The sequence below is a fragment of the Struthio camelus genome, chromosome 7, assembly GCF_040807025.1.
Source record: "Struthio camelus isolate bStrCam1 chromosome 7, bStrCam1.hap1, whole genome shotgun sequence".
Classification (NCBI taxonomy): domain Eukaryota; kingdom Metazoa; phylum Chordata; class Aves; order Struthioniformes; family Struthionidae; genus Struthio; species Struthio camelus.
In genome coordinates this window covers 43,476,704-43,500,552 of record NC_090948.1, presented here as the reverse complement: position 1 = coordinate 43,500,552, position 23,849 = coordinate 43,476,704, and the positions used below count along the sequence as shown (strand labels likewise).

At 42.8% G+C, this 23,849-nt stretch overlaps 1 protein-coding gene across 3 annotated transcripts in view; it reads left to right on the top strand.

Moving 5' to 3' along the window:
• The window catches only part of RNLS (renalase, FAD dependent amine oxidase), a 92,337-nt gene that overhangs the window by 63,840 nt on the left and 4,648 nt on the right, over nucleotides 1-23,849 (top strand). For all 3 annotated transcript variants that reach the window (XM_068951124.1, XM_068951125.1, XM_068951123.1), the window contains exons 5-6: nucleotides 1,613-1,786; nucleotides 21,834-22,009. In XM_068951124.1, coding sequence (XP_068807225.1) covers nucleotides 1,613-1,786; nucleotides 21,834-22,009 — 350 coding nt within the window. The remainder of the gene's footprint in view (nucleotides 1-1,612; nucleotides 1,787-21,833; nucleotides 22,010-23,849) is intronic.

The following is a 23,849-nucleotide window of genomic DNA, read 5'->3' as shown; positions in this document are numbered from 1 at the left end:
AACAGTTTCCAGATGTGACATTACCAGTGCTGAACAGGGCAGAATAATGCCTTCCCTTGATCTGCTGACTGCACTCATGCTTGTCCCTATGAATGGGGCTGGTGTGTTCCAAGGTAGGATTTTGCATTTGTCTCTTGCTGAGCGTTGTGAGGTTCCTGTCAGCCTATTGTAGTGCCTCTGAATGGCAACCTTCCTCCATGGCCTGTTGACTGCTCATCCTAGTTTGCTGTCATTCAAAAACCTGTGGAGGGTGTACTCCATTCCGTGGTGCAGGTCATTGATAATGATGTTAAACTGAGTCAGCCCTAGTGTTGACCAGTGCTGATCCCTCACTCAGCACTTGGTCTGCTGCCCGTGATGGTATGAACAGGGAAGTGCGACACTGGATATAATCATTAGCAGTGTCTGCTAATTTCTTCATGAAAGACATTCATTATGTCAAGACTGACTGAATTTAGCATAAAATTAAGCACTTTTGTGTTTGTCTTTTGAATCTATAAACAAACATAATGGAAAGTTCAATTTAATATACAAGCAGGAGACCTCTCAGATTCCACCTTTGCATATTCTACAACATTTCTCAAAAGCATTGGCCATCTCTTTGGTGGTACAAGGAGAGATGTAGTACCTAATTCCATGAGTTGTCAGCCTGATTTATTTTTATTTTGCATGAAATAAAATAGTATATGAGTGCACAGTGGGACTAAAAGTACTTTCTGCAACTTTTTATGAAGAATAGAAAGTTAAGACAAAAAGCATAGCTCACTCTAATTAGAAAATAGGAATGTTAATCACAGAAAGAAATGGATTCAGGGTTGCTCTGAAAGTTTCTAAACGGCCTTAAAATACCTACAGCTAAAGGAACTGAGCTTCACTGTAAACCTTTTGTGTGGTCTCCTCATTTCTGAGAGTTTCCCAGATTGTCCCTATTGCTATCTTGTTTAAAAAAAACAAAACCCTTATTAGCACAAATTATCCTCTTGTTCTTGACCACAAGCCTGCTAATAATGTGGGTACTTCAGTATCCCTCAAGAACAGAGTACAGTGCAAAAGTGCTATGCCATAGGGGTTTTTTTATCTCCTCTTCTCATCCATTTGAATTGCAACACAAAAATTGCAGGGCCTATATGAAACTTTTCCCTAGACATTCAAGAGTTCCTATATTGATTCCATTGATATGTTAAGTAATTTGTTTCTTTGCCAGGTCATAAAATCATTTACCTCATATGTTTGAGGCAAACCCAAACCTCTTAATCCCACCAAGACAGTCTTTGCCCATTGAACGTAGTATGGGAAAGGATTTGAGAAAAAGTCACCTGTCATGGAAATTTTGAATCAGTGGCAACGAGCAGAGACTTAGGAGATAAACCAGTAACAGATGGGGGGAAGTGCGTGTGAAGGACATATTCTTCGTAAATGTACCATAAAACTTCGTGAAGAGATGTCTCAGAAAAAAATTAGAAAGCGCTAGGCTTATTGTTAAAATCTTAAAATTTGAGCAGTACGGTCATTTTCAGGAAGGATTCATCAGCCTAATCACAGGATGCACACATTTAACGTTCTGAGAGAAAAAGGCTCGTCTGATTTATCTTTTTTTCTTTTTCTTCTACAGTAATTAATGAAAATCAAAAGCAGCAGCTGGAATCTGTGAGCTATTCCTCTCGCTACGCTCTGGGACTTTTTTATGAAGCCGGAACACGGATTGATGTCCCCTGGGCCGCTCAGTACATCACCAATAATCCCTGCATACGCTTCATCTCCATCGATAATAAGAAACGCAATATAGGTCAGTGCTCCCATTATTTCCCTTAAACACAGTGACAATAGAGGGTGTAGATCATGAAAAATGCTGTTTAATTGAGTGTTGCTATTCTGAACAGAGCAAGTATTTAACTCCAAGCCACAGTGGATAGCATTTAATGTCACGTTTGGCCTGTAATAAAATACACAATGAAAGCGGGAAGGTCCTCAGAAAATCACCATCCAGCACATGGTTTACGTTACTGCATTTTTGAAACCAATGTTGGGGGATTTGAAACATCGAAATGTTGCTATTCCAAGGAAGAGCTTGAGTTCCTTTGCTTAAACTTTAATTCATACACATGCCAATTTCTCTCTCATCATCCATTATTTTACAACTCCTGTTCTTTCCACTAAGTATGCTTGCAAGTAGTAATGAGTTATATAATTGAGACTTTTCAGTCTAATTCAGAGTTAGCTAGTTTGCTTTTATAATCATGGAAAATTCTTGAAATGGCTGCACATAGCATAACTGTTTTACAAAGTCTGGAGAGCATCCCACAAGGCAGACACTTCTCATCTGTTTCTGGAAGATGGCAGTAAAACAAATGTATGTTTTATTTATTAAATGTATTTCATATACCAAGAGGTCTGGGAAGTATGTTGGCATAGATTATCTTAAGATTAACCACTAGCATTTGGGTTTAATCAAGTTAGTTAGAAACTAAATATGCTTCCTAATTCTATTACTAGCACACATTGTGATCATGATCTAGTTAACCGCATCTGTGAAGCTGGGATAATAACCTACCCACCTTTGCGGCAACCTGAAAAGCGCAATGACTCACTGTTGCAGCATAAGGAAGTATTTTCATAATCAGATGCTCCCTAATACAAGAGATAACTATTATATATTACCAAATTTACTTTGCTGAAGCATGTTCAGATGCTTAGGATACTTCTATTTCTAATCTTTCTTGTTCAGTCAGGGTTGATTGTTTCCTGTCTGTTATTAATAAAAGTTGTGTTAGTACCTGTTGGGCAATGCATTCCAAACCTTTCCATCACCCTTAACATCTAAACACCGTCATCATGCTAGAAAATAGCCATAAGGTGGGATATGCCTTTCTTCTCTTACACCATAAACATGCAATTGAATATCATAAGCTATCATGAAGGTGTGTCATGGAATCATAGTAGTGCTAGTAGACGGGACCTTTGGAGGTGTCTACTCCAACTGCCACTCATAGCAGGACTGTTGCTAAGTCAGGGCAGCTGTGGCTTGTCTAGCTGAGTTTTTAAAAACCTAGGATGGAGATCAGCTGCCTCACTGGTGATCTGTCCCTGGGCTGCAGCCCTATTCAGGTAAAGAATTGTTTCCTTATCTCCAATTTGGACTTCCCGAGGCATAGCTTGTGGACATTGCCTTTTTTTATATTGTCTGACTCTACTGGTTAGAATCACAGAATAATTTAGATTGGAAGGGACCACTGGAGGTCATCTGGTCCAACCCCCTATTCAAAGTAGGGACAGATGTGAAGCTAGATCCAACTGTGAAGTTCGATCACATTCCTTAGGGCCCCATCCTGCTCTTGTTTGAATATCTCCAAGGACTGAGATTCCAGCACCTCTCTGGTCCCCTTTTCCAGTGTTTGACTACCTTCATTGTAAAAAAAATGTTCATAATTCTTAATCAAAATTTCCCTTGTTTCAACTTGTGTCTGTTGCCTCTTGTTTTTTCTTTGTGCACATCAAATTAAAATATGGCCCCACCATCTCTGTAACCCTTTCAGGCAGTGGAATATGCAGTTGGATCCCCCTCCACCTTCTTTTCTCCCAGCTGAGCAAGCCCAGGTGCTGCAGCTTCTTCTGGTATGCCCTGTGCTCCACCTCCCACCATCTCAGTGACCTCCCTGGACAGTATGTCAGTCTTGCACTGGACGACCCCAAATGGAGCACAGTATCCAGTTGTGATCTCACAGGTACTGAGTAGGAGTACTGAGGATGCCACTTCCCTTGGTATACTGGTGATGCTTTGGCTAGTGCCACCCAGTATGCGGTCAGTTTGCATCATTGCCGCAAGGGCACACTGCTGATTTATGGTCTACTTGTCATCCCCCATGCCCTCCAGACCCTTCTCTGCAGAGCTGCTTGCTATTCTGTAGACCTCAGCCTACACTTTTGCATGGGGCTATCACCTCTCAGGTGCAGGGCCTTACATTTTCCTTTGTTGAGCTTCATGGTGGTTGGTTTTATAGTCTTCATAACTGGTCTTAAAATAATTGCAAGCTGCTGTTAGACCCCCTGCTCCATCAACCTCCCCTTGGCCTGATCCAACAAGTCCAGCTGCTTCCACCTCTCCTTTTAGTTGTGTGCTCCAGATGCTGATGAGTCTGGTAGCTCTTCCCTTGATTGTCTCCAGTTCTCCACATCTTTATTGAACTGGGAGGACAGGAGGCAAAACTGGACACAACACTGCAGGTGCAGCCTCGTAGAGGGAGATAATAAGCAATTGAGATCTCCTGGCCACAGTCCTCATGATGTAGCTCAGGATGTGGTTTGCCACCTTTGCACTGCTGGCTGATATTCAGAGTTGCATCCACCATAACAATCATGATCTTTTCAGATAGATCTGTTGCTCAGCCGTTCAACTGATGCATGGGGTTATCCTGTCCCAGTTGCAGGAGTTTGCATTCCTCCTTATTGAAACTCATGAGGTTCCTGCTGGCCCAGTCTTCAAGTTTCTTGTAGTCCCTCTGACCTAAAACACTAATATTTTGTGTCAGGCACTTCCTCTAGTTTAGTGCCATCCTTGGACTTACTGAGGGTGTGCAGTATATCATCTTCCAGGCCACTGATGAACAGGTTGGACAGTATTTTTCCCACTATCAACCCATGGGGTATTCAGCTCGTTACTGACTGCCGGCTGGATGTAGAGCCATTGACCACTCCCCTTTGAGTCCAGCCATCCAGCCAAATAAGCCCCTCTGCAGTGCGGCTGCCACTGAAAAGCTAGTGCCTTGAGATGGTCTTATATTTCATTCAAACAGCTCCAAGGCCTGAGTTCTACGGTTTTCAGCTATTAAGGTACAATGTATGTCAGAAAAAAGGTGTTTGCCCTGGTCTCACAGTTTTCACAAGAGCATTATATCTCTTGTGTTCCTAAGGAAAGCTGGGCCACACAGAATGACCATCCTGAGTCAGCCCATAGGCAGTCGTATGAGGGTTTGTCCTGAATTCCTAAGTGCCAGGCAGATGTGCTCACATCTCGCTGTGCTCTTTGCGACATGCTTAAATATCCTGTCCTTTATTTCCAGCCCAGGTTAGCAGTAGCTGATTGTGCTAGGCTTTCTGTTTTAGACAGGCGAACTGACATGGCAAAGACCCTATAGGAATTACCAGCTGGGGATGGCTTTACTTATTTCAGGACCCGCCTAAAGGCAGAGAAGCCAGCTGGACACACAAGGTTCCACCTCACTTTAGATGTCTCCAATGTAGAAATCTCCGTGTGAGCTCAGCACACAAGAAATCTTCTACAATCAGTAGGGAGAAACCAGTGCTTTATGGAATGATTCATCCAGACAATTTCAAAGATACTCTTTGGGGTGAAATGTGTTCCACCTGGAAGTGTCTATTTCTCTCCATTCACTGAACTTAGGGTGGATTGCTGGGAAGTGGGCCTCTGTATTTCGTCACATAGTCCATGGCTTGCCTTGGTGATCGTACTTTGTCTCAGTCAGGGACTAACAGTGCAGTTCAAAACAGCTCTTCCAGATATGCCCTTCTTTGCACCCAAGCCACCTGGGTATCAGTGGCTCTTAAAGTGCCTCCAGAAATACCAATTTATGCTTGGAGCAAGAGCTGAAGAGGTGAATAAACTCTCCACTGTTAAAGCCCAGTTTTGATATTTCTCCTAAGAATTTAGCTTGTTGGCCTGAAAAGAGGGAAGATACAAGAAAAGAATGGCTGCGCTGGCCAAAACAAAGATGGACCCCCCCCCCCCCAAACAGGATCACCCCTCTAACAGTCCAACCCCCTGCTCAAGCAGGGTCACCTAAAGCACGTTGCCCAGGACCCTCTCCAGATGGCTTTTGAATACCTTCGGGGAAGAAGATTCCACAACCTCTCTGGGCAACCTGTTCCACCCTCACAGGGAAGAAGGTTTTCCTCATGTTTAGACAGAACTGCCTGTGGTTCATTTCGTGCCCGCTGCCTCTTGTCCTATTGCTGGGCACCACGGAGAAGAGACTGGCCCCATCCTCTTGACACCCTTCCTTCAGATACTTATATACATTGATTAAATCCCCCGAGTCCTCTCTGAACAGGCCCAGCTCCCTCAGCCTTTCCTCATAGGAGAGATGCTCCAGTCCCTTAGTCATCTTTGTAGCCCTCCGCTGGACTCTCTCCAGTAGTGCCATGTCTCTCTTGTATTGGGGAGCCCAGAACTGGACACACAACTCCAGCAGCTGAGGCCTCCCCAGGGCTGAGGAGAGGGGCAGGATCACCTCCCTCGACCTGCTGGCAACACTCTGCCTAATGCACCCCAGGATCCCCTTGGCCTTCTTGGCCACAAAGGCACGTTACTGGCTCATGATCCACTTTTGTTATCCACCAGGACTCCCAGAGAGCTCCTTCTCTGCAGAGCTGCTTTGCAGCAGATGAGCCCCCAACCTGTCCTGGTGCCTGGGGTTATTCCGCCCTAGGTGCAGGACCCTGCACTTGCCTGTGTTGAACTTCAGGAGGTTCCTCTCGGCCCACCTCTCCAGCCTGTCCAGGTCCTTCTGAATGGCAGCACAGTCTTCTGGTGTGTCAGCCACTCCTCTCAGTTTTATATCATCAGCAAACTTGCAGAAGAGGGACTCTATCCCTTCATCCAAGTCAGTAATGAATAAGTTGATCAAGACTGGACCCAGGACTGACCCCTGGGGCACACCGCGAGCTACAGGCCTCCAACTTGACTCTGTACCACTGACCACAGCCCTCTGCGCTCGGCCATCCAGCCAGTTCTCAAGCCACCTCACCGTCCACTCATCTAGCCCACCCTTCCTGAGTTTACCTACAAGTGTCCAAAGCCTTGCTGAAGTCCAGGGAGACAACATGCACTGCTCTGCCCTCATCTACCCAGCCAGTCATCCCATCCTAGGAGGCTATCAGCTTGGTCAAGCATGATTTCCCTTTGGTGAATCCATGCTGACTGCTCCTGATCACCTTGTCCTCCAGATGCTTAGTGAGGACCTCCAGGAGGAGCTGTTCCAAGATGACACCAAAGAATGTCTTGTTATAACTCCCTGCTATGGGAAATGAGCATCTCCAGCCAGATGCTTCAGAAGATGGATTTCCATTCAGTTTCTCAATCACTTTGTGAGACATTAGGTGGTGAAATCCAACCTACAGTATATCAAAAGAATGACTATATTTTTGGATTTTTTTTCTTCTTAACTCTGAATTCTATATAGAGCGTACATTGTCAAATAGCTAAATACAGTCTTTGTTGTCTCCAAAGGCAATTTAACCAAATAGGAAGCATATTATTTTGGGCATATTGTTAACCAATACCTAGAGATTATCAAAACATCAGTGTTGACACATACCTATCTCATTGAAATTTCCCCCATGTCACGGGAGAGATCTCTTTATGCAAGTGATTTTTTTCAAGAAGAACAAATCGTATACCTTCAGAGGGTTGCAACAAGCTGGGGGCCATCAAACAAAGTTGATTTGTCTCCTGTAAGCCCTCTTCATGACATATAAACAGCCAACCAGCCGTCTTGACTCTGCTGTCTTTTCTGGTGAACTTTCACTTTGTAGACTTGAACTTTGTTCGAGGAAAAGTAGTGCTAGGGTGAGAGAGCAGTAATGTGGCTGTGAATGTCCCTGCTGAGCACAGGAGGACTGAAAAGCATGTGTGTATCCTGTTTTGTAACAATATCCTAACATACAATAATACAAAAAGCTAAAGAAGAAACAAGAACAGTCACCTAGCGATATTCTTTTCTTCAAACACATGCACAGTCCTTGTAATAATAGGTAGAACCATGCACACAAACACACACATACTGAACAACACGGGCAAGGGAGACAACGTGAAATTTACTCACATACAGACTGCTGCTGCCAAAACACTTGATTATAAAGTTCCTTTACATTTGTTTTAGCAAATATACAAATGTTATGCATTTTTTTTTCTCTCTCCATGCTTCTTACTGACCTCCACAACATTTCAATAGGAAGCACACTATCCTAATGTCCCTTATTCACAGTCTGTTGTTTTGGGATTGCTGATTCTGTAACACCGTGATCCACTCACTCGCATTGTTACCCTTTTTTTCCATTCTTCATCCTTTCTTGATCTTGATTCCTCTGAGGAAGATGATGACGACAATGAAAATGTAAGTGTTCAGAAAGAGGCAGCAGGAATGCTCAGACTAAGATTTATGTTGGGCATTCAGTCTCATGTGTGAAGCAGTTGAGATCTTTCAGAATTGTATTTTCCTTCCCAAAAAGCTGGCACCTTCTCCAGCTGATGCCTGACTGGTCCTGCTTCCATCTTTCCCTCCTCTATGCCATACACACTATTCCTGTCTATTCAGCTGTGCCTATTATTTAAGTACCTGCGTGCACCCCTCCCTCCATTACATTAATTTTAACAGGAAAAATTGCTTTACTGTCTATCTGATATATCTGTAGTGCTTTTCAGGAATACGTAGTGGAATATGGTTGCAGTGCTATAGGCAAAGTAAAAGCAACTAACAGATTGGAGGCAAACAGAAATTTGATTTTTCGGGTGTTTCTGCACCTTACTTTGTTGTGTCCTCAATAAATGGAGGTTTATCCAACGCTAGTTCCCATCTCAGATAATAACTGTTTAGTAAATAGCATTGAACTGTACTAATCCAACGGAAATAACTTCAGCCTTCTGCTAACAGACTCTTTGTTAAACACATTGTTAAACAAAAAATAGCTACATCTATAAAGGCAAATATATTTCTAGCTGTTAGAGTCTAGCTTTCATTGTGAACGTCCAAACTGTTTGTTTGTTTGTTTGTTTCTATGAGTCTTGGTAATCCCGACTTTGTCTCATATAGTAAGGTAAAGATGTAAAACTCTTTTTGTGCAAGTTTCACAGTTTATCAGTGACATACCTGAAACAGCCTCATCATTATAATCACAACAGGAGCAGTTTGTTACCAAAGCTAGTGAGTTGGAAATGGCTGGGCAGAAAGGGAGGTCATTAATTATCCAGAAGTATAAGCCTTTCCTTGCTTACAGAACAGTGTGCTTCCTTAAGGACAGCTCTTACCTTGCTGTGTTGTGATGAGGCCTCTGAGTCAGTGCTTACTGCATGGCATGTAAGCACTGTAAGCAATTTCTCTTCTTTCTAGGAGATATGGCAGTGTACCCTATCTTGTTTTCTCCTTAATTCCTTTATGTAGCCTGCCCCCAAGTATTTCCTGTTTTTTTTTCAAAGATTTGTGCCTTTGCAAAGTCCTGGGCAGGGAGTTTGAGCAGGAGAGCAGCTGGGAAGGGAACCCTTCTGACTAGTTCATTCCCTTCCTGCCTTTTATGTTGACTCTGAAATTCCTTATGTTGAACTTAAGTTGACTGTTGTTAGTATTAGGGGACTCAAGCCACAAAAAAGAGGGGGCAGAACAGTCCCATGACATTTAAAATGTAATGTTCATTAAATGATAAGTCAGAATCTCCTCATTCAACATAACCCTCATCAGCATGTCCTCTGGACATATCTAATGGAGAACAAGCCTTGTGACCACGCCACCTTTCTGGCTGTTGGAGTATATGAGAAATGGCTTCGTCCACAGAGATAAACACACTCTGAATAACTTGAATCTGGATTTCTCACATAACCAGTGGCCACAGACACTTTTCTGAGTTTGGATTCTGTTAACACTGCCAGAGGAATATAGTCTTCTGTCGTGGAGTGGCCCTCATTGTAAGGGACAGGAGATAGTGAGCCTGACTGATGCAAGGCTGAGTGTGTCAGGGAAGGGATGGGGCACTGGTACCCAGAAAATCTATTCTCATGTCTTCCCTATCAGGACTTCCGGGCAGCACAAAATGCATAGGATAGGCTTTGCAGGGCAGGACTTGTGTCTGTGTTTCAGAAATTGCTGCAGTTTTGAATGCTACCATTTATTGGCTTCAGCATGACACCGACTAGTTGCTTACTGATAACTACAGATGACATCTGGTTTCTTCCCAATTTATGCAGAAGAATCAATAATAAAGCTGTTTCTCTGATACTGCCAGTATCAATGTAATCTGGAGCACGATAAGCCATTACTAGGCCTCAGAGAAGCAAGGCTTTTTCCTTCAGCTGAGGATCTCAGCTACTGTTTGTAAAATTTGTCTCCATCTGCAGAGGTAATACGCTTGAACATTGCATAACAGAAGAGCCTACAAGAAGTATATGTTGAATTCCCTGTGTGGTGTGTATGAATATTAAATATTTGTGTGATTGGCTGCCTTAAACACTCCATCAATATTTATAACTGGTTGGGGGTACAGTGGGAATTCTCCAGCATAAATTATTCCAACCCTCATTTCTGTAATACTGCAGTCTTTGCATTTCTTTGCATTATGGAGAACTAAAGATAGATGACACATAAAAATGGAACCAGTTCCCTTCTCTTGTTTAAGCCTTGTGAGGTTATATAATTTAAAAGGAAGAGATTCATTTTACAGGTTTTCAGGATCAATATAACTCCTAAGTATCCTTTTTATTTTTAAAATGAAGATCCCTTTATCTTCTCAGTACAAAAATAAGAATTTTTAGGAAGATGTAAAAGTTACAGTTATTTACATTTTCACCTCATTATATGGCCAATTTCTTTATAGTCTCCCATCTACCCTGCTCCCTGCTTGCATTTTAGGAAACTATTCAGAAATTGTCTGTAAGGCTAAAGAAATACTGAATTTCTGAATATAAAAGATTTAGCACTGTTCTTTACATGGACGCTTCCAAGTAGTGCCTGATGAATTACAGCACTTTTTATTCCATGGGGAGAATAAGAGACCTTACAAACCACGAGAACTTTTAAGGCTAAGTCAGGAAGCTCTCTAATCCTTTTGCAAAATAGCAGAGTGGCATTTTGAAAGCAGATCTCCGTCTCTCTTGTTTATTTCTAGGCATGAGGAAGGCGCTGTTCTTTTTTCATTCTAGATATAGTTTTATTAAGTCTATATGTTGACTTCTTTTCCAGCAGGGAGTATCAGCCATTCCAAGCAGCAGGGATACAGCGCGTCTGGAAGTGTCCAGCTTCTCTGCTGCTTTCAACATCAACTGAACAGTTGCAGCACACTTTCTTTACAGCCTAGCTTTTATGGTTTATTTGGCATGGTAATGACAAAATCCTTTCCCTTCCTCTCATATTATCCAGAATCAAAACGGGTTTTGGATAACAAAACACGTTTCTCCATTGAGATTGAAAAATCCTTTAGGAAGCAATCAGTCAAACCTTTTCTTTTTTATTGGTATCTGTTCTGATTCCAGGTTTTGTGTCACTGGCCAGGGACATGAGAAAAATATTGGACACGGTTCCTGTGTGAAGGAAGAGAACGTTCTTACGGAAGATGTGCGTCTATCAATCACAACTATATACAGATCTCATCTGTAGACTGGTTTGTAATCCAAGGTCTATAGATTCCTTAGGAAGGAGAAACATGTTATTCATACCAACACTGGAGGAGTTCCCAGCCATTCGGCTGAACACTGAAATGATAGGATTATGATCTAACTTTGAAGATGGCCCTGCTTTGAGCAGGAGATTGGATTGAGACCTTCAGAGGTCCCTCACTATATAAATCCTGTGATTCTGAGGCAGACAATGTTCTAGTGGTTATTTACTGAACATGCTAATAAATTAACTGGAAAGCTAGTCCAAGCAAGCTCCCATGGCAAAAATAGGCATTTTCTTCAGCTTTGTCCATGTTCACTGTCCAGAGTGTTTTAAGGTCAGCTCAGCTGAACCAGTGAAAAATTTCAGTCCTCTTTGTGAACTTTTATGTGGAAGTAACTACAGAGCCTGCAAGCTGGCCTGTGGGTCTTGGCTACTTATTTTCATGTCTTTATCAAAGTAGATCTTGTTCTCCTGAGAGTCAGTGGGAGTACAGGCTTTGTAGAGCCTGTAAGCCACAGGGTGCGTTCAGGAAATGTAGAATACAGCACATGCTCCCTCACACTTCTCCACAAATGTGCTTCAGTCCTAAACCAGCACAACCACTTCTAAGTGTGAGGCTGATGGGCCTCTCTGAGCACTCTGTCCTTGGTGCCTCTGTGGATACTGAGAGCAATTATGTCAGCTGTGGTATAGGGCTTTTTGGTTCAAAGTCTTTTAGCTTAGGAACTGCACAATGTGCTCCTAGATGGCCTTAAACATGATTTTCTCTCCAATAGTATTATTATTTGGACAAATCCAATGGGCTTCTGCTTTCTTCTGTTAGGAGAAGTTGTAGCTGCTTCTCCCGTTCTTTGTCAAGACTCCACTGCTGGCATCGGTGGCAGTGCAGAAGGGCTAAAGGGTCCTTCTCCTGTTACCTTCTGCCATTAAAATAAACCACAGGAGCACTGTGATCCGTCCCTTTCTTGAAGCCTTGAAATCTCTGTTACCCACTGATCCCTTCCCTTCTGCATTTATTTATTGATCCATTATCTTCACAGAACACGAAAGATACAGAAACTGACCATTTGGCAAATGAATCCTACAGCTTACAGGCTCTGGTGGTGGTCTCTCTGCTAAAGAAACATTCAGCTTCAGACCTCTGAGGGGTCCAGGGATCACAGCTAGTTGCCCATTTAAATCTCTAAAATTTCTTTTGAATGTAGGGACACTACACCCTAAATTTGGTATAGAATTACCAGAGAGAAGTAGCTTTTGCATTTTGCAAGGCAGAAAATATTTGTGGACAGATAATCCACTGTAGGCTCTCTCTGAGAATTTCTGTGGTTTTATTTTATTGAAGTGTTTATGCCTTTTTTACCCAGAAAAATTCTGATCTGTCTGTCTGCTTCCTTCCCTGAGAGAGATGGTAAGAAGGGCACGGCCACCATAGGAGCTGACTTTACAGCCTTGGTATCATATGAGAGTTTCCTAGGGCAAAACAATGTCTCTGTGAGTAGACTTGGCACCACAGGCTTATTCATATCGTCACCATTCTGCAGAACACAGTCAGTGGGGAGAGAGTCCCGCAAGTTCTTTTATACGTTATAATAGTGACAGCTAAGCTTCTAACATGAGCAGCTTTGCTGAGGAGCTTCAGCCAAGATACCATGTTACTCCGTCTTTGAGATTATTCTGTATTAAATATGTTATTCAAGTACAGAAGAGACCTTTCTGACTCAGGATGTTCTTGAGCTACAAACCATTGGTGTACTATGCTAGGGAGGGTGATACTGGGCTCTTATCCTTCCTCTGTGCTCTTCTCTGAAGCATCCTTTTTCTGGAAGATAATGCTCCTAACAGGCTTAATCTTATATAGATTCTCTCTTCCAGCAGTCTTTCCTTCTTTTTCTTTACATACCTTGTGTGATTTCTCCAGCGCTGAATTAATGATGAGTGTCAAGACAGTCTTTAAATGTTCAGAAGCTGACAGCCTTCCTTTCCTGCTCAAAAATCAAACACCTCTCCCCTCATCCAGCTGTCTTCCTGTTGTGGAGGATCGTCATCAAGTTGTGGGGGACCCTCAAGTTCCCCCAGAGAGATCTGTACCGGCAGACTTTACTAGCCCTTAATTAACTCACTGTTGTAACTAGATAATGTACAGTCTATGGTGACCTTCCAATTTCTTTCAGGCTTTTCTTTCCTGGAGACCCCTTCCAGAAAGCTGATGTGTTCTCTGCCTGTGATAATTTGTACTTCACACTGCTAAGTGTTGAAGGTGTTCCTCGTCCCTTTTCACTGACTCGCACAATCATAGCCAGGCTCAGGCTGGTGGCACTCCTGGGGGTCTCCAGTTTGGTCCCAGCTCACAGCAGGCTGAACTTCATAGCCACAGCATGTTGCCTAGGACTGTGTCCAGGCACATCTGGGTAATCCTTGAGGCTGGAGATCCCCCCACCACCACTCTGGGCCCTGCCCAAGGGATGTACCATGCTCATGAGGAAGGATTGTTTCCTTATCTCCGATTGAGTTTTATCTTGTAGTATTTGTGCCCATTGACTCTTGTCCTTTTTTCTGTGCACTTCTAAGAACAATGTGGGTCTGTCTTCTCTAGAACCCTCCCTTCAGTATGTGGAAAATTTGCCTTTGTGGCCAAGAAGGCCGATGGTATCCTGGGCTGCATTAGGAAGAACGTTGCCAGCAGGTCGAGGGAGGCCTCACCTGGAGTACTGTGTCCAATTCTGGGCTCCCCAATACAAGAGAGACATGGAGCTCCTGGAGAGAGTCCAGCAAAGGGCTACAAAGATGACTAAGGGACTGGAGCATCTGTCCTGTGAGGAAAGGCTGAGGGAGCTGGGCCTGTTCAGCCTGGGGAAGAGAAGACTCAGAGGAGGGATTTAATCAATGTATATAAGTATCTGAAGGGAGGGCATCGAGAGGATGGGGCCAATCTCTTCTCCGTGGTGCCCAGCAATAGGACAAGAGGCAGCGGGCACAAACTGAAACACAGGCAGTTCTGTCTAAACATGAGGAGAACCTTCTTGACTGTGAGGGTGACAGAGCGCCCTCCAACAGGTTGCCCAGAGAGGTAGTGGAGTCTCATTCCCTGGAGATAGTCAACACCCGCCTGGACGCGATCCTATGCAACGTGCTTTAGGTGACCGTGCTTGAGCAGGGGGTTGGACTGGATGATCTCACAGAGGTCCCTTCAAACCTCAACCATTCTCTGATTCTGTGATTCTGTGATTCTGTGAAGTGGAGTTAAATCCTCACTTTTCAATTCCCCACATTTCTTTTTATTCTCCCTTCCTTTCCATTTCTTCCTTTTCCTTTTCCATGGATGTGGTTTCAGACTTGCTCAGAGGGGAACACACTACTAATCTGACTGATAGTGCAGCTGAACTTTGGTCACAAGTGCTTTAGGGTCTCCCATAAGGTCTTTGTGGACAAGACTTATCTGTAGAGGACTGGTGGGTCTTCCTATTCTTACTGTGAGTCAAAATCTAGGAATTGTTCATCATCCCCACTGCTCTCCTCACCCCCTGCAAGCTGCTCAGAACCACTTCAGGTTGATGCTGGTGGTAGCCAAGACATGGTGGTGGCCAAGACATCCCAAGGATGGTGGCCTTATTAAATCTGGGTCCTACACCAGAGCCTGATACTGTCCTCCTTCCCATCACCACCAACGAGCAGCTTCAGAATTTGCAGGCTCTGCACAGCCGCAGCTGATACTGCTGGTCTGGGCAGGGAAGTACTGCTGCTCGCCATTCTCCGACTTTATTGTTAGAGACAAGGCACTAGGCTGGATGAGGTAATATGCCAAAGACCACACAGTTCTTTTCTGTTTACGTGGAAGTAAAATGAATCTTGGACGGAATGTATTTATCCTCATCCACTATTTGCCTGTGTCCGTCTTGTGCAATGCAATAAAGCACAAGAAATTAACACTAAAACAAAGAAAACTAACACTAAAGCAAAAGAAACTGGTAGTTTTAGTATTCCATCTTCCATAATCCATAGGGAAGAGGAGAGTCTGAATTGTAAGTGCAAATCTGGTCCACCGAACAGCCACAGCCATATGAGATGTTACCAGCAAGCTATTAGGTCCTGCGCATCCCTTCCTGACTGCTGCCTCAACAGAATCTCTGCAAAAATCTACTTTCCTCCTAGTACTAGTTAACAGAGCCAGGCTGGAGTGGATGAGGGGTAGGCACACATTCCATTCAGCTGACTTTGCTACTGCGTTGGCATAGCATGCACTGGAAGGATAAAAAGACAGCCAGGCACAAGCTTGCTGCTCTTAGGATCCCTCAGCAACTGCGGATGCTAAGAACTCTGCCAGTACTGGCAGAGCAGCTGCTCACTAATTAAGCAGGTATAAGCTACAGCCAACTCTGCAGTCTCGTTCTAGCTCTGATCTACCCGACATCCTATGCCTTCCACCACATCAACTGATTGGATTAATTGCCATGCAGCTGGGATGAGAGGGGGGAGAAAAACTGGGAGCAGATGAAAGCTTTTATGTTGCTTCCATTCGCCTTCAGATCATTACCCCTCAAATTGCAGAGAGTTCCCTGGCCTGCTACATCTCCCATGCTACTTTGTCATCTGCTAGCATGGTCCTAGATGGTTTGCATCTTGCCACAAATAAAGAAAATGAAAATCTCATGAGAAACCCTGCCAGTAGCCCTGTTTTTTAAATTAGCTGTTGCAGCCTGATATAAACGCATTGGGAAGAAAAAGCCAATTTTACTCCTGTGACAACAGAACAGTCATTCATACCCAGTGCAAGAGCTGCAAGGTATCAAGGCTGAGATTCTCCCTTTGCTTTCAGGGAAAAATCTATTTTAAACTCTTCTGTTAGCCAGTATTTTTGTAGAAGAAAGAAAAGGGCTTGAGGCTAAACTTGATCCTTGCAGTTTGCATATTTCAATACTGGAAGGCTGTGACTCAGTGGCCTCTGGAAGTTCTCCAAGCTATGAGTAGTTTGAAGGGGGAATTAAAAACTCAACAAACTGCCTGTTTTCCTGAAACTTATTTTGTACATGCTATGGAAGAGATGAGAGGTTTGAAAGAAGCAGGCCCTGTCCAAGAATCATTAGCTATAACAAGTCAGAGCAAGCAATGAATATTTATTTTATTAAAATGCTTAGACATCTTTTAATGAGCCTTTTAACCAAGCATGTGTGCAAGAATTTGCTAAAATGCCATGTACCCTATAATAATTCCAAGGTACCTAATAGGCTTCCCCATTTGGGCTTCTGTTCATGGCCATCTGTATGTAGAGAAGTCAGACTTGGAATATTGTTTTTCCCCCCTGAAATGGGAAAGAGAGACTGAGTAGTGTTTCCAGTGTTTTCCAGCTTTGAAAACAGGTATGTCTAGCATATGAAATCAGGCTTGAGGTTAGCAGGGAAGAATCTCAACATGGTGAGTCTAACCCTGGCTATTTGAGACACAGACCCAATCCAAGGTCTCCTGTTCATCAGAGCTCAGGGAAGAAGGTGCCTGCTTTGACTGAGTCCCTGCTTCTAGACAAGGATGGTCCTTGCTCCCGTCCCAAATCCTTATCAGGTAGACACCGTAGACCTGTCCATCCCTGCTGGTAGAGGCTTACTTTCAGGCCCAAGATACAGATGGCATCAGAGAGCAAAATCAGCACTTCAGACTACAATAGGAACCAACTCAAAGCTTCTGGATATTTTAGGAAATATCCACAGGGAAAGAGCTCTAGTACTTGCTGAAAACAGAACTTGCAAGCCCCACTGAGGGAGTTAAGTAAGTCATCTTATGCTCTTAGAAATGCCTCAGAGGGAAGACAAGATCTTTCAAAAAAGGGCAGCACCATGACTTGGTTTCTGTAGCCATTGCCTGTCAGGGTGCATTCCCAATCACAATCAGGAAGCATCTCCCCTCCCTTTTTACCACATTTTCCCAGTTCCTGAGAGTAAGAGTTGTCTGAACTGGCCTATCAAGGAAAGAGACTGGAGTGAGAGAATCTAAATTAAAGCCATCAGTTTCATCCTTGTTGTGAGTGCAAAGATTTGTTCCTGTTGAGCCTCAGTAGTTCATTCTGAAGTGATCAGTCCAGGACAGAAAACTTATCAGAGAAAGAAATTTTGATTGCCTTTTAGAAGCTGGAACTTATCTTCTTAAAGGAGTTGAAGACTCCTCCAGCTGGAGGAGTCCTATACTTCTTCACCAATGCAATAGAGGGAAAGATTTCTATCAAGCTTGTTACATAATGGCCAGAACTTGTCAGAAAGGGTTCCGCTAGCTCTTTCTCTATGGATTTTTTGATCAGAAAATGTTCATTTGTTGGAACTAAAATTTTTTGCTAGGAATGTGTGTGCTAGTTCAAACAGAGATTTTGTCAGAAAAGGTTTTCCAGTGCCAAAGGAGGGAATTTCTTTTTAATGGAACAAGAGGAAATCACTTAGTTTAACTACTACTTGGTGAGTTCAGACATGCAGATGAGATGCAGCAGAACCCAGGTCATGTCCTTGCTCCAGCAAATGCGTCCTGCTCATTCAAAGTTGAACAGCCCAAACAGGAAATGCCCACACAAGCATGTGCTGGATCCTCATAGTGGCTTGGCACAGGGAAATTACTGAACCTGAAAATCCTGTATTCTAGGCAAATTTTGTGAACCACTGGTTGTTGGCTGTCCTGGTCCTCATGCCCTAGTGTTGTTTTTATTTTAATTTAATTTAATTTAATTCAATTCAATTTAATTTAATTTAATTTATTTTATTTTATTTTATTTTATTGCTAGAAAGATTTAAAGGATCTTAATTTTGTTCCAATACAGAATAGAACCATGAAATTGTAGAATGATTCAGGCTGGATGCACCCCAGGGGTCTCCAGTCCGAACCCAGCTCACAGCAGAGCCAACATTACAGCTACAGTAGGTTGCTCAGGGCTGTGTCCCAGCAAGTCTGGGCAATCCCAAGGATGGAGATGCCCTATCACTTGGAGCCCTGTCGCAGGGATGCACCATTCACATGGGGTAGGGATTTTCTGTGTTGCATCTTGTACCCATTTGCACTTTTCCTTCACTCTGAGAAGAGTCTGGCTCCATCTAGGCAGATTTTTAAAATGTCAAAGAGTTTTTTGGACTACAGGAAGCCACGGTGCTCCATCCAGCTGTAGCCATGACTACTATCACTTTCCTCCTCTGCCCACAGTGCTGGAGGTTGTCTGTATGCCACTGGGACTTGTAAAGGAGATACGCAGAAAGGGAAGATAAAGGGACTGTAGTATGAAAGACTAAAGTTGAAAGGTGACAACCAGCATGAAACTGTACTGTTTCCAAGTCAGCTGGGATTACAGTATCTGAAATGCCTTCAGTTCCTCTTCTGGTACTGCAACTTAGTTTATTTTTATGGGGTAAATTCTTTTTTAACTTGTGTTCACTTGCACATATGATAGATGTTTATAAAAGGTTGATGTTCCCCAAAACTTGTATGTAGACAAACATGCATTCATTTTCTGGAAGTTGCTAGAGCTGCAAAATTAAAGTTAAATCCACTTGTGCCAGGCAAGAAGTACTGAATTATCTAACTAACCTAGCTTTGCTTCTCCTTCCCTTCTCCTCTCTATAAAAGTGAAGTACTGGTTTTATTCTTGCATTTCAAGGATGTAGATGCTGTTTGATGGCAAATATGTGACCAATCAAAATTATGGAGTGAGCAGATGATTTTCACAGTAATATAACAAACACTTTTTTTTTTGTCCTTTATTGTGAAGATATTTTTTATCTTGTGATCATTTCATATTCAGGTGTCTCATATCTCTGTGTTGCAGAAATTGTTCTGTTAGGGGTGCCTGAGATAATATGACAACTCTGTATTTCGTTTGCTTCAGTGTTGTTCATGAGATTGCTTCCTCTGTGTGTCTAAATCTGCAAGCATCTGTGATGAATGTGTATGGGAAACTTTTTGTGAGATCTTGATTGTGCTGAGTGGCAGAAGAGCTCCATGCTTCCCTCTGGGCACTGCAGCACATGCAGCTCATGGTGGTGCTGTTTGCACCCACTGTCACGTCTTGATCTCTGGGTGCTAATCAGTCCCACAGCACCATTTCTCTGTGCAGCCAGAGCATCTAGCCACAACCAGTCATTTCCCTTTCTGTTTCTTAATGACCTTTCAGCATCACTGTCCTCACTTGCTAACAGCAATTGTTCCCTGATCCCCACTCCTGTGACCTGCTGCAGACCAGAGCCTGGGGAGGAAGGGCAGAAAGAAGAGATGGAACAAGAGGAGAACATATAACAACAGAGAATAACAAGGGAGCGCTGTACATGAGAATGAGAGAGACACGTTGTAAGAAAGTGAAAGAGGTGGCGAGGAAATCACAGCTGTAAGGCTAGCAACATGTGTTTTAAATGCACAGGGGAGCACAGGGTGAATATAAATTGTATTCTTATATAGGTAGGTAAGCAAATCAGCTGCAAAGCTTCTCAAACCCCTGCAGCAAACAGCTGCGTTTGCACAGCCGTGGTATCTGCACTCCTTCTGCAGTTCAGAACGAGGCAGTGGTTTACTTACACTTTCAGAGTTTTGCGATCATTGGTGTGGTGACTTGTGTGTGTCAGACATGTGGTGTCTGTGAATGCTATTTGTTTATTTTATGTTTGGCATTTGCTGCTGTGTTCAGAAGGACTTCAAATGTCTGTAAGTGTCACAAGAGCTCCTAGCCCTTCATGATCAATCCCCACAAGCAACGGTAAGTCTGCTCTCTTTGCATTTTGCCAGGATCTGCCCCTGTGAACATTAGCGGGGTCACACACAAGAAACAGGACTGTACCAACGGGTTTTGAATTGTTTATACATTGGCTCCATAGCAGAGCTTAATCATAGGCAAATTTGAAGTCTCCCAGTGAAAAATGAGTTGTGTGACTGCTGCTGGCTGATGGGAAGTGGAGCAAAAAGGGGCACTGAAGCAACAGTATTTGGAGGATCTGCTAACACCACACATTTTCTCATCTGTGTGCTAAGACGCTGTGCCACACCGTTGTGTTTTCGGAACAGAACAGTGCTGCTTTTGCAGAAATTTTAAACCAGGTTTAAAAATTAGGAAATAAAGAAAATCCCTGCTTGTGTTTTTGAAATTTCATTTCCAATAATGATCTTCCATCTTAAAAAAGTGTTCCTCATCCAATACTCTAGACTTAATTCATGGCTGGGTGAGTTTCAGCCCAACTTGCGAAAAGGTTCCCATTTACTGTTCCCAGTGATGACAAGTCTCCTGAATTGCATTCATAGCCCTTTGTAAAGCCTCACCTCAACAAGTACAATCCAGGCAAGATCTTGTGGTTTGGCAACTGTGTCTGTGCCGCTCTGACTTCCCTGTGATTATAGGGGCACTAATTATTTTTATAGGTAGACCTAGCTGGAAAAAAAAAAACCCTACAAAACAGTTTTATTTGTTTCTCTTTCTGTTGTTCTGTTTTGCCAGTTTGCCAAAATCACAATGTTGTGCAGAGATGGTGGAGTTACAGTGACATTTGGGTGGAATGCGGGCAGGATTCCAGTAGCACTTTGTTTGCCAAGCAGGTTTCTGCTAGGGATCGGCCAGCTTCCCTGCCAACTCGTTCTCCCAAATCCCTGGCAGCCGCCTGGTTGAGCTGCGTCAGGGGCAGTGATCCTGGGGTTTCTGGGGTAGGCTTCTGAACCCAGACCTGCCTTCCTTCTTGTAGACTGTCCAAATATCTGGAGGGCAAAGGGAGAATTTTCCAACACGGAGCAACACCTAGGTATGAAGTAACAAAATCTCCCACAAAACAGAATGGCTTTTCTCTGCTCAGCTCTTACCAGCATTGTGAACAAGCAGATCCCTTTTGTGGCAAGAACTTGCCACATCTGAAAGCCAGTCATTGCATTCCTAAGGGCTTGCAGTCATACTCTCTGTCTGGGCATCTGTCTGTCCTCCTGTCCCTCTGTCTCTTTGTTGACGCTCTAATGCCCTCTTGCCGATTTCAGCCCTGTCGGGGAAAGGAAAAGTTTGCTTCGATAGAGACGTAGTTGCTACTAATTTTGTGGAAACTGGGTCTGACAGGAAGCGTAGGGGGTGAGCTCAACAGGCACATGCTCTCTATTGCCTGCTGGCCAGTCTGCCTGCACAGGCAGTCAATCGCTATATTCACAGCCTTTGCTGCTTTTGCCAGCTGCTTGTTATGGGATATGAGAATGCCTTGAGGGTCCTCTAGGAGATATATATGGATCTAAAGTTATTGCAATGGGAAATCCATCACAAATTTTGTAAAAAGCCTGAATTTCTTCTTTGAGCTTCTCCTAAACAGCTTGTGTTATTATTCTTTGTGTTGTTTCCAGCTGAAAGACAAGGGTGGTGCTGCAGATACCTACACTTTTCTTCTTATTGACTTCTAGGCTAAAGAGGCACAAATGTCAGCATCCAGGGAAGGCAAATATTAATGAGCAATCTTTCAATGGCATTTCTCTTCTTTATTTCAGAGTCTCCTGAAATTGGACCATCAGTTGTAATTCACACAAACGTGACGTTTGGATGCAATCACCTGGACTCAGACCTTGCAGAAGTGCAGCAGTTAATTCTCAATCACCTGGAAAGCATTTTGCCATCTCTGCCTAAACCAGCCAGCATCAAGTGTCAGAAATGGAGATACTCTCAGGTAATCATAGTGGGATCAGTCAGCTGAGAGATGCTGCCTGGATGATGCCATAGTACAGACTTAGAGTGCCTCACAGGAAACAGGACATCGTACAACCCAGTGGTCTTCAGAGAAAAAGAAGAAAGGGGATAGTTGTTCAATATCTATAACACATCCTTCATGTAGCCATGAACAACATCCAAAGCTGGCCAACTACAGCAAGGTCATTTCTAGTAATCTTTTAACATAGTGGACCTGGCTCAGCAGTAAGTTATACAGTGTCCCTTGTAAGTAGGAACAGCAGCAGTGTACAGGAAGGAATTAAATCCCACATACTTCAGTGGAATTTTTGTTGGTATTTAAAAATATGACTCAATCTGTCTCTTCTGCATCCTAAAGTATGTGATATTATTAGCAAAATTCCCACCCTACCACAGAGTAGCAGAGTGCTTGTTTTCAGACATACTAATTGTTATTATTTGATTTGGCCAAGTTCAATTTAACAGTATGTTACGTGAAAAATATTTTAAAGTAAACTACCTAAGGGTAATAATAGCAAAATGTGTATATTTTACAGGCTTCTCTTAAAAATCTAAGGAAACTGTTGACAATTTCCTAAAGTACTGGAGTACATGTTTACCCGAAGCCTCTTAAGCTGAATTACATTGGTGAAATTGAATGTGGAAGCTAATGCAAAATATTTACTTAAAGCAGTCCCCTTAAAATTTTTTTCCTTTTGTGAAGTCTGGAAAAGTTATTGTAGGTGACTGGTTGTAAAGTTTGCTCGTGCTCCTTGATCTGCATCCAATTTAAGAACCTGGTCTTGTTAGCACAAAGTTTATTTTACCATGAATTAGGTATTGATAGCTTACAAATCGCTTCCCAGTGCATAATATTTGTAATTGGTTGTCATATAAAAATGATCTTAACATATGTTTTAGATGCCTCACAGATTAAAATGGTGGTATGTTTTACATATTCCTCTCTATCAGTTCAGGGTTTTTTGTTAGTAACAATATTTCCATGTAGAATTGTCACTGTTTCTTTTCTGATTATGACTTCTTTTCTGCACTCTCTTTTACCTTTCTGCTTCAAACCGCATGTGAGCATGAGAGGTGCAGGTTGTACGGAGCAGAAGAATTTAATCAATCCCCAACAGGCAGATACTTGGTTAACCAGCTCCAAAACAAAGTGATAAATATTTTTTAACAAAATCCATGCACTCTTGATGCTGCTGCTACCACAGAGCTCTATCATAAAATTTGTCAAATTCGGCTACTTTGTTTATTGCTACCAGCATTGATATGCCCTTTCCTTGCACTATTCATAATTTTAGCATAGTGATGAAAGTGACATGTAAGCATATGTATCATATGTGGCGTATTCTGATTTATTTCACATGGATAAAGGAAAAGACAAGAAAGGAAGGTTTTTTTTTTTTTTCTGTTGAATAAAAAAACTCAATTGCAGTCTACCAAACAGTTATGGTTTTTGAATCCTAGCAAAATCGGTTTTTTTGATGGCCAGAGAAGATTTATTGTAGACTTACACCTATTGCTACATCTTTTAAACGTAGTTGGAACAGTGACTATAGGAATGAATTTTACTTTCCATAATTGTTTCAAATTTGTAATCTCTCTAAATCATTAGAGATATGTCCTATTTCCCCTATTGAAGAATTACATTCAAGCATAATACTACTGGAGGATGCTCTGTTATTTTCTCAAACACCAAACCACTGTACAATTTACAGCTCTTCCCACTTCCTTCTCCTGTCATTCAGTGTACAATCCTTCTCTGCGTTGCCTGCTATCTACCAAGCTGCTGCTAAGTAAAATAACTGATTTCAGCAGCTGCTTGT